The sequence below is a fragment of the Thecamonas trahens genome, assembly GCF_000142905.1.
Source record: "Thecamonas trahens ATCC 50062 unplaced genomic scaffold supercont1.46, whole genome shotgun sequence".
In the NCBI taxonomy this organism is placed as follows: domain Eukaryota; order Apusomonadida; family Apusomonadidae; genus Thecamonas; species Thecamonas trahens.
The window spans coordinates 294,553-304,656 of record NW_013657634.1 but is presented as its reverse complement, the minus strand read 5'-3'; the positions used below and the strand labels follow the sequence as shown (position 1 = coordinate 304,656).

At 62.6% G+C, this 10,104-nt stretch overlaps 5 protein-coding genes across 5 annotated transcripts; 2 read left to right on the top strand and 3 right to left on the bottom strand.

Annotated features, from left to right (window-relative positions):
* Nucleotides 1-1,198: 1,198 nt before the first annotated feature.
* AMSG_09435 (histone H4) lies at nt 1,199-1,510 on the bottom strand (the record flags this gene model as incomplete). Its single annotated transcript, XM_013899343.1, has 1 exon — nt 1,199-1,510. The coding sequence occupies one exon, from the start codon at nt 1,508-1,510 to the stop codon at nt 1,199-1,201; it is 312 nt and encodes a 103-aa protein (XP_013754797.1).
* Nucleotides 1,511-1,924: 414 nt separating this feature from the next.
* On the bottom strand, nt 1,925-4,090 carry AMSG_09434 (uncharacterized protein). The gene has a single exon (XM_013899342.1). The coding sequence runs from the start codon at nt 3,515-3,517 to the stop codon at nt 2,057-2,059; it is 1,461 nt and encodes a 486-aa protein (XP_013754796.1). The 5' UTR covers nt 3,518-4,090; the 3' UTR covers nt 1,925-2,056.
* A 476-nt stretch (nt 4,091-4,566) lies between these two features.
* Nucleotides 4,567-5,280, bottom strand: AMSG_09433 (uncharacterized protein; the record flags this gene model as incomplete). The annotated part of the gene is made up of 2 exons (XM_013899341.1): nt 4,567-5,039; nt 5,061-5,280. The coding sequence occupies 2 exons, from the start codon at nt 5,278-5,280 to the stop codon at nt 4,567-4,569; spliced, it is 693 nt and encodes a 230-aa protein (XP_013754795.1).
* Nucleotides 5,281-6,444: 1,164 nt separating this feature from the next.
* AMSG_09432 (uncharacterized protein) lies at nt 6,445-8,335 on the top strand. The gene is made up of 2 exons (XM_013899340.1): nt 6,445-6,595; nt 7,004-8,335. The coding sequence occupies exons 1-2, from the start codon at nt 6,470-6,472 to the stop codon at nt 8,015-8,017; spliced, it is 1,140 nt and encodes a 379-aa protein (XP_013754794.1). The 5' UTR covers nt 6,445-6,469; the 3' UTR covers nt 8,018-8,335.
* Nucleotides 8,336-8,436: 101 nt separating this feature from the next.
* On the top strand, nt 8,437-10,015 carry AMSG_09431 (uncharacterized protein; the record flags this gene model as incomplete). The annotated part of the gene is made up of 2 exons (XM_013899339.1): nt 8,437-9,703; nt 9,744-10,015. 2 exons carry the CDS (start codon nt 8,437-8,439, stop codon nt 10,013-10,015), a joined length of 1,539 nt encoding a protein of 512 aa, XP_013754793.1.
* Between the last annotated feature and the right edge of the window lie 89 nt (nt 10,016-10,104).

Here is a 10,104-nt window from a genome sequence, read left to right as displayed (position 1 = left end):
TCGTCGGCGCGCTCGGGCAATCGTGTCTCATGACTTCAGACTGGTGACTTATTGCATGGTTCATAGATCGCAGCGTCTGTCTCGGGCGAGAGGGACCTATGGCCCGGTCGCTGCGAGCTCCGCCTTGGCATCCTTCTCGCGGCGCGAGGGACGTAACGCAGGTAATGGACACAGCCTTTCGTTCGTTTCTGACCGAACGTCATCGCCGTCGCATGGATTTTATCCAGCTTCGAAGATCCTAAGAAGTTGCGCTGTCCTCGACGGACGACACATCTCGAAGACGCCACGGAAATGCGGCCGATCATACGGGCAAGAGTAGACCCGGGCGTTATGGGCGAAGGCGTGGCAGCAGACGAGGATGAAGTTGATGGCGCCGGAGGTGCGGGAGGCGCGGAAGGCGCGGGAGGCGCGGGAGGTGCGGGAGGTGCAGGGGGCGCGGGGGGCGCGGGGGGCGCGGGGGGCGCGGGAGGTGCATGCAAAGTTACAGAATGAGTGGCAGACGATGACCCGAGTGAGCTGTTGGACGACAGAGCTAAGAGCGAGAAGAGCGGGTAGAGAACCAAGAGCACGGTGAGGACGTAGACAAGCCGAACATTAGCAAAGGACCAATAGCCACACAAGGCTCTATCTGAAGAAGAAGAAGGCTCTCGCATGGATAATGACCGAGCTGAAGGACCGACGAGTGGGTAAGCCGCCGAGTCGATGCCGACCAGCCAAGTGACAGTATAGAGTTCGTTGGCAGTTTCGTTGGCAAGACAGGCAACCCCGCTCTTTGGTGTGGGTCCGTCTGCACTCTCACCATGATCGTCTTTGTTTGTGCGCGGCTGTGACCGCTGCTGACTCGTCGGCGGGCCGAGCCGATATTGTGTGGCTCACTGACTTTGGCACCACGTTGACAGCACTCCATCCCTCCACGCGGGAACGGTCCGCACGTAATGCCGTACCAAGCAATGTCCTTGGCGCTGGGCCCACCGTTTCACTGCGCCTGGCGCCGCGTCATCCCCCCTTGTACAGCGACTTCCACGCCTCCCAATCGTGCCACCCCACCCCCCCTCTCCCATCGATCGACTGCTCCACATGATTTGGTTTCTTCATTTGCTGCCCGAGCTGCGCTACGTGGTGTGTTCTGAAAAGAACACAGGTTGTTGTTGTTGTTGTTGCTGTTGCTGTGAGCTTGCGCCCGCCAGCGACACCATGCTTAGCCACCGAAGCCGTAGAGGGTGCGGCCCTGGCGCTTGAGCGCGTAGACGACATCCATCGAGGTCACGGTCTTGCGGCGAGCGTGCTCGGTGTAGGTCACCGCGTCGCGGATGACCGACTCGAGGAACTGCTTGAGGACACCGCGGGTCTCCTCGTAGATGAGGCCGGAGATGCGCTTGACACCGCCACGGCGAGCAAGACGCCGGATCGCGGGCTTGGTGATACCCTGGATGTTGTCCCGAAGGATCTTGCGGTGACGCTTAGCGCCGCCCTTGCCGAGGCCCTTGCCACCCTTACCACGTCCAGACATGATGAATTGAGAGTTGAAGTATGCCTCACCTCAGCGCGGGCGATGACGGACGAGTGCGCCGCCTTTTATACCGCTGGCGCGCCCAAATTCACTGCATAACTGCATATTTCGTGCCACCCAGTCCCGCCCAACTATAATCAATCACACTCAATTAACCTCGACCTCACGCCACCCCTACACCACCACCCCATACAGCCGCCCACCTGCGCCTTCTCCACTCACACTCACAGTACCCGTACATCGTTGACACTACTACCAACTACCAGCTTCTTGGCTGTCTAATCTCCATCCCTACCCTTCAAACATATCTGTATATTTCGTGCCACCAGCGAGAAGCGGGAGGCCGGCCTGCTCGCCTGATCCGTCAGGGATCAACTCAACGCCAAGAATGACTCCCAAGGTGTAAATCAAACCCCGGAAGACTTGGGTGTTCACTGCTACTCTCCCGCGGTCCTTACTGTAAAAGGGGCGCGCGTAGCTGCAACCTGTTGACTATTTGACAGGAGGCTGTCCGAGGCAGGTCAACGCATGCGGTCTGCGACATGACTACTGGATCGAGCCGTAGTTTGTGATGACACGGCCGCTCACAGCTCGAGGTTGCGGAAGCGATGGCGATGATGATGGCAACGGCTGCTGTGGCTGCTGTGTCACACTTGCCGCAGACTCGAGCGCTGCAAGCGCCGCGAGACACGCGTCGTGCGTCTCGGTGAAGAGGATGTCGTCCGGCAGCTCGTCGAGGCGGAGCGCCGCGAGGAGCGAGAGAATGCGCTTGTGCGGGTGCGAGATGAAGAGCGTGACGCCGCGGCCGGCCAACTCGGTCCGCAGCGCCGCGAGAGCCTTGATGGCGGTGATGTCGGCGTCAGCGGCGGCCGAGAGATCGAGGACGACGTAGTCGGTGATGGCTTCATCGACAAAGGCATCGATGGACGACGCCAGCCGCCCGACGTTGCCGTAGAAGAGATCGGCGCCGTAGAAGACAACCTTGATGCGCGGCCACTCGCTCGTCTCGGCGCCGAACCGCGCCACCGGCCCGTAGTTGCGCGTTCCGCGGAACCGGCCCAGCACCGCCGTGTATGGCCGCAGCTGCTTGTACACCACCACGGCGAGCGAGAAAAGTACGCCGGCGACAAGGCCGTTAGAGACTCCCAGACCGAGCACCGCCACAAAGACAAAGGCCCAGACCAGGCCGTCGGCCTTCTTGACCTTGAACAGCGCCGGTAGCTCACGGGCCTGGAGAAACAGCCGCTTGAGCGCGACGAGAATGATGGCGGCGAGGACGGCCTGCGGCGTGATCTCAAACGGCTTGGTGGCAAACGCCACAATAATCGCCACCACCGCAGACGAGAGCAGAGCGTTGACCGGCGTCACTCCGCCGGCACCGGCAGTCACTACTGACCGCGAGAGCGAGCCGCACGCCGGGTAGCAGAAGAACACCGAGCCAACAACGTTCGAGACCCCGAGGCCAAGCAGCTCCTGGTTCGGCCGCACAACATATCCCACCTCCTTGGCAAACGTCTTGCCAATCGAGATCGAGACGGCAAACGAGACAACCGCCAGCACTGTCGCCGGCACCAGCGCCGCTTCGATCTGCTCGCCGCTCAGCGTCGGAACCCGCGGCGCCGGAAAGCCGGCCGGAATGGTGCCGACAACAGAGACGTCGAACCGGTGCTCGAGGTCAAGCGCGTATGATGCGAGCAGGCCGAGGCCAAGCACCACAAACTGCGCCGGAATCGGGATGGGGAGCTTGCCCTTGAACCTCTTGTTGACAAAGTCGATGCCCACCAGCAGGATGCACGCGGCGAGCGTGAGGACAAGTGACGCAACGTTGGTCTCGCCCAAGTGCCGTGCAATCCACACCCATGTCCGCACTGGGTCAAAGAATCCGTCGTACGGCGGTGGATGGACCTGGAACACATGCTTGAGCTGCGAAGTGGCGATGAGGACCGCGCCGGCAGTCGTGAATCCCGAGACGAGGACCGGCGAGAGGAAGACCGTGACAAAGCCCATGCGGAGGAGCGCAAAGACGCAGAGAACCAGCCCGGTGAGGAGCGACAACAGCGTCACCGCCTCGATGTACTCCGGCCCGGTGGAAGCATTTGCCACCGCAGGCGCAGACTCGGCCACCAGCAGCGAGATGAGTGCAAACGGGCCGAGCGAGAGCACCGGCGTCGTCCCCAGCGCCACGTAGATGAGCGGCGGAAAGACGGCAGTGTAGAGGCCATACTGCGGGGGAGGCCTGCGAGTAGCGCATACGCCATCGCTTGCGGAATGAGCATGATCCCAAGCGTAAGCCCCGCAATGACATCACCCGACATCGACGCCCGGCTTGTCTTTGGCAGCCAGCTCAGCGGCGGCAGCAGCTGCCTCACCGCCTCATCAGCCATGCACCAGCCCGATGCCAGCGGCAAGCCATACACCGAGCTCAGCATCCTCTTGACCGACCCATGCTCGTTCCCATCCCTGCTCTCGCTCCCTGCTTCCGGCGGAGTATGTGGATGGACTCCCTGTGGTGATGGCTCCCATAGATCAGGTCCTCGCTCTTGCTGCAGTCTCGCACGCGCCGCCGCCAGCTCCTCCACAGACACCGGTTCCTTGGTCACCACCGCCTCTTTCTCCCGTCGGCTCTCCTCCGGTGGCTCTTCGTCCGCAAGGAGCTGTACGTATGACGCTGTTCTCCGTCTCATGGTGTGTGTGTGGGGGGGGGGGGGGGAGGGGGTGAGTGGCGTGTGTCACGCGCAGTCGCGCCGGGCACCACCGGTACGAGCCAGTGCCGCAGCTGGAGCAGGAGCCGAGGCGGGCAGCGGAGTTTGATGGGACAGCCAGCTTGATGGGGCAGGGAGGGTCGGGGAAGGGGAGAGGGGGGATCAGTGATTAACAATAAGCATGATTGACAGTGTACGCGGACTCTGGTCACAATCGGTTGGTGCGGCGGCCGGACGTGGCTCTCATCGCCACTGGAGAGACGATGGGTCACATCACTTGTGCTCTACTCGACCTTCGCGCTACATGCTACATAATGCATGCCACGGTGGATTGTCGGATGCTACGTCGTCGTGTTAGCTGTTAGAGCGACGGAGGCCCGTGACAAAGGAGCAGTCCGCGCCGTCGGCGACTATGTTGCGGATAGGGAGGACAAAGCCGGGCGAACAAGAGGACGACAGCGATGAGCCTGGCTGAGCAGAGCGGGACGGGGTGCTATGGACCGAGTCGACGTCAAAGCACTCGCTCCCGAACCCGCCAAACGCCGCCCGTGCCCGCGCCCGCTGCTTGCGCTCGAGTGCCACACGATTTCGCGGCGCGTACGACCGCGGCACAACAGGTGTCACGCCGAGCGAGCCAGCATCGGCTGCTTTACGCGAGCCAAAGAGCGGATGATGCGGCGAGTCGAGCCCAACTGGTAGTCTTCCCTGCAATCCGTACTCTTCCTTGAGCGGCACAGGCGCGTAGTGCGGGATGTTGACCCGGGCCTCCGGATTGGTCCGCCGCAGCGTCCGCCGCCGCTCACGAACCACCAGCCCCGACATGCGACCTCGGCCTCGCCCCTGCCTACCGGCCCGCCTCATTCCGGATCTTGCCCGCGCCCTCGGCATATCCGCCGCGCGGGCAGCCGCGCCGGTCCTGCCTTCCTCGTCCGAGCCAGTCTCGCTCGACAGCATCGATCGGGTCAGCCGCCTCCGCGGCAGCGGCGAGAAGAACTCGGGCTCCGGGCCGTAGCCATCACCAGACTCGGTCTCGGGTGACCACCCGCCACCAATGCCCGTCGCGCCCATGCTGGCTTGGACGGCCTCTGTCCGCGCCTCCAGCAGCCCGCCACCTCCGTTCAGCTCACCAGCCACAACAGCCAGGTCTCTGTCTCTGCTCGACTCGCTACTTGCGTCTGTCATGCCGCTCGCCACTAGTGCCGTCGCCCGCCCTCGCTCTCGTCCCCTGGTGAGTGGCGTGCCGTGCCGTGGCGCAGCGGGTGTGGGTGGGTGGGAGAGGCCGGCCTGGCGCGCCGACTTCAAGCGAGTTGGCGGCCAGGCACAGCGAGCACTCGTCGGCCTCACCTGGTGCCATACATGATTGATGCCACACTCATGCAGCTACTTAGATAATGAAAAGTGGTCGGTAGACGATTGTCTTGTTCTGTGAAGCAAAGAAGCCTGTGATCGGCGCGGGAGGGCCATTGTGCATGGCGCCGAGCTCGTGTTGGGAGCGCGATCGATGCCCGACAGTTGGCGGACGTTGGCATTGATGGGACTGCTCTGGTTGCTGGCGGAGCAATATGCACACAGCAGCATCCTGATGGTGTTGTGTACATAGCGCTTTGGTCTACATGCTTGATCATGATCCACAGTGGCTTATCTGTAGCGCCGTATCGCTCTCTTTCCCGGAAATCGTCCGCGAACGCAAGATCACGGATTTTCGGCGACCTCAACGCCAAGTCGGGCCCAGTGGACTCTTTACTCACGCTCGGGTTAGAGAAAGATCACGCAAGCGTGAGTCATCAGCAGCCGGACGACCACATCACCGCCTTTTTGACCGCGATCTAAATTCAAAGCGTTGTGATCAGCATTATGATCAAGCGCTGGCGGATAGAAGCCGTCCGCTCACCCGGGGGCGACGATGCTGACCGTCAAGGCCGATGATGGCGTCCATCTACCCTGCCAACGCTGTCATTCTCGCCATCATCCCTATCGCCGACTCTCTTGTTTGACCTACTTGACCTCAACGCCGCTGTGGCGCTCTTCCATGCTCACTGGCACTCCTGCACATCACGAGCGATTTGGGTGAGCTGGCGACGATTGCATGCTCTTCCCGTCCACCAGCGCGATGACGCGATGCCGAGATGGCTCGTGCGCCGTGGTAGACACCCGCACAGTGAGCTTGGCGACAATGTCACGCCGTCGTCACCTGAAAAAAGGAGAAAAGGAGGCGCGGACGACCACTCAACGCAGCGACCGAACAACGTCAGCGAACATGGCAGCGACAACCACCGAGCGTGAGCTCACGCCCGAGTTCCTCGACAGCATCCACGAGAGCTTCACCTCTGACAGCAAGAACCTCCTTGCTGTCAATGCCTGCGTCCGCAACGACGTCCACGAGGTACGTCCGCCAGTGCGCGGGTGGACGGGAGGGGAGTGGGGAGCGGGTGGCTGCGGGTCGTGCTGCGGGTGGCGGAGGGTGCGATGGCGGGCTTTTTGTCGGATACTGGGGGAGAGGGGGGGGGAGTGGGGAGATGGGAGGGGGGTTGAGGATAGTAGGGTGTGAGGGTGGGGTTGGTGGATGATGGTGTGCAGTGGTGTGTGGTGATGGATCGATGGTGGTCGATTGTGCACGATGGCAAATAATCGATGGTTGTCAATGGCATATAATCGATGGTTGTCAATGGCAAATAATCGATGGTTGTCAATGGCAAATAATCGATGGCTGTCAATGGCAAATAATCGATGGTTGTCAATGGCACACAAGCCTAACCCCCCCCCCCCCCCCCCCACTCCCTCCACTCCGCAGGTCCTCACGGCCCACTCTGTGACCCGCGGCGACACCTCGCATCACACGTTCTCGCACGTGGTGTCAGGCGAGTGCAAGGCGGCCGACCAAAAGTCGTCGGGGCGGTGCTGGATCTTTGCCTGCCTCGGCGTCATCCGGCGCGACATCATCAAGGAGCACGACTTGCCGGCCGACTGGGAGCTCTCTCAGACGCATCTGTTCTTCTGGGACAAGGTGGAGCGGTGCAACCACTTTCTAGAGGTCATGATTTCGACGCTCGACGAGGACGTCGACTCGCGGCTCCAACACCACCTGCTGAGCGACCCGATCAACGACGGCGGGCAGTGGGACATGCTCGCGAACCTGATCAACAAGTACGGGCTGGTGCCCAAGACCGCCATGCCCGAGGCGTGGACCTCGTGCGCGTCGCGCAAGCTCAACTGGCTGCTGGCCAACAAGCTCCGCGAGTTTGCGTCCGTCTTCCGCACCCAGTGCGGGGTGACCGACGGCGAGGATACGTTTGCCGCCAAGGCTGCACGCGGGCACAAGGTTCGCACACTCAAGGCCGAGATGATGGAGGAGCTCTACCGCATCATCTGCATCCACCTCGGCACGCCTGTGACCAAGTTTGACTGGTCGGTCCGTTCCAAGGACGGCAAGTCGTTCAAGCGGTACACCGGGCTGACGCCGAAGACCTTTGCGGAGAAGTTTGTCAAGTTTGACGTCAACGACTACGTCTCGGTCATCAACGACCCGCGCAACGAGTACGGCCAGATGTACACCGTCGCCCACCTCGGCAACGTCGTCGGCGGCGCCCCGTTCGCTACCTCAACGCGCCCATCGACGTCCTCCGCAACCTTGTCGCCGACTCAATCATCGACGACAAGTCGGTCTGGTTCGGTTGCGACGTCGGCAAGTTCTTCCTCCGCAAGGAAGGCATCCTCGACACTGCCGTCTTTGACTACGACCTCGTCTGCGGCACGTCGTTCCACATGGACAAGGCGACCCGCCTCCGCTACGGTGAGAGCCTCATGACCCACGCCATGGTCTTCACTGGCATTGACATGGATGTCACGCCGGCTGGCACCCGCAACGTTCACGCCTTCCGCGTCGAGAACTCGTGGGGCACGACCCGGACCGGCAAGGATGGCTTCCTCGTCATGTCCTCGGCCTGGTTCGACGAGTTTGTCTACCAGATCGTCGTCCCCAAGACCGCGCTCCCCGACGAGCTCCAGGCCGTCCTCGCCTCGGAGCCGGTCGTTCTCCCGGCGTGGGACCCCATGGGCGCCCTTGCCCGCGATCCTGCCGCCGATTTTGCCTCTGATGACGAGTAAAGGCGATCCCCCCCCCCCCCCCCCTCCTTGGCCGCACTGCCCGCTCTGATCCCGCTCCCCCCCTCCTACCCCCCCACCACCCAACCCCCCCCCCCCCTCCCCCCACCCCCCCCTTGCACCATGCCCCACGAACACGACAGCCTCCTCGCGGCGCGCTCGGCCACAGCACCCATCAACTCGACATGGGAGGCATCCTGGAGCGACGACGAGGTCGACAGCGGCGACGGCGGTGGTGGCGGCGGCGAGGCGGTGACAGGCATGCGATTTCGGGCAGCACGCGGATGCGGATCGGGACGGGTGCGACTGTACGACAAGGAGCCCGTGCTCTCCTTCACCGATGCGCTGTTCTCGGTCATCGCCACCATTCTCGCTGCCACCCTCATTCTCTCAAAGTCGCAGGTCAAGGATCTGGAGCACTCGGACACGCTCTCCTTTGTGGCTGCCCTCGCCTCCAAGGTCTACGAGGGCGTCTTGCTCATCATCGTCATCAACATCGTCTACGTCTACTGGCTCCGCTCCGTCCGCCTCTTTTCTCTAGTCGAGTCAGCCTCGCCGCTCACCATCGCCGCTCACATGACCACCATCCTCCTCCTCGGCGTTCTCCCGCTCTCGGCCTCGATCGCCGCCTCGACCTTTGTCAAGTCCGAGGCCCTCGCGTCGTACCGCTCGCTCGCCGGCACTGTCCTCATCACCAACTTTTTAGCCGTTGCGCTCGCCTCGCTTGCCACTACCCTCGCCGCCCTCCGCTTTGATGCCACCTTTACTGGCGGCTACCCGCTCCTCGCCCTCCGCAAGCAAGAGATCCGCGTCATTCTCGAGGTCGCCGTACACCTCATCATCCTCATCATTGCCCTCGCCTCGGATACCGTCTTTCCCTGGATCTACATCGGCTATCTAGCCATCCCGCTTGCCATCGCCGCCCACGAGCTCTACTCGTGGTCGTCCGACCACCCACAGTTTGCCTCGTACCGCGCCTTTATCCACCGCGTCCCTCTTGTCCGGCTCAACCAGCTCGCCGATGGCGTCTTTGCCGTCGTTGCCACCCTCATCGTCCTCGACATCCGCATCCCAGACGACTTTCTCTCCCGCGGCTACCGCCTCGACGAGTTCCTCCTCGCCGCCGGCCCGCGCCTCCTCGGCTACGCCTTTGCCTTTGTCGTCTCGGGCATCCTCTGGTACCAGAACCGCATCGTCTTCTCGCACTGCATCGAGCACCAGTCACTGTACTTTTTCCTTGTTACCCTCGAGTCGCTCGCCATCTCGTCCTTTCTCCCCTTTGCTGCCTCGGTCATCGTCCACTTTCCCGACTCGCGCGTCGCCGCCTGCCTCTGCATCGGCGTCGTCCTCCTGGCCTCGCTCCTCCAGCTCGCCTCCCTCTCGCTTGCCCGTCTTCCCAGGCGACTTGTCCAAGCGTCCGCTGGGCACAGAGCTGATGTGCATGCTCCCGCTCGCCTCGCTCGTCGCCTTTGTCGTCCTCTGGATCTCTCCCGTCGCTGCCGTCTGCTGCCTCGCCCTCCCGCTCCCAGTCCGTCTCGCTTGCCTCTTTCTCGGCGCCACCATCCCACGCGCTTCACTCGATCTTGCCTCCCGCGCCTTTTCCACCGTCCGCGGCTTTGCCTCCAGCACCCCCACGGTCTCCTCGATCACCTCCACCACTGCTGCCGCCTCTCTCTCCACCGATCCGACTCCATCACCCTAGCCACCGTCCCCCCCCCCCCCTCACCAACACAGTCCAATCTACCTTCGCCCATCGCTTCGATCGACCCTCCCCTCCCTCCCCCCCCCCCC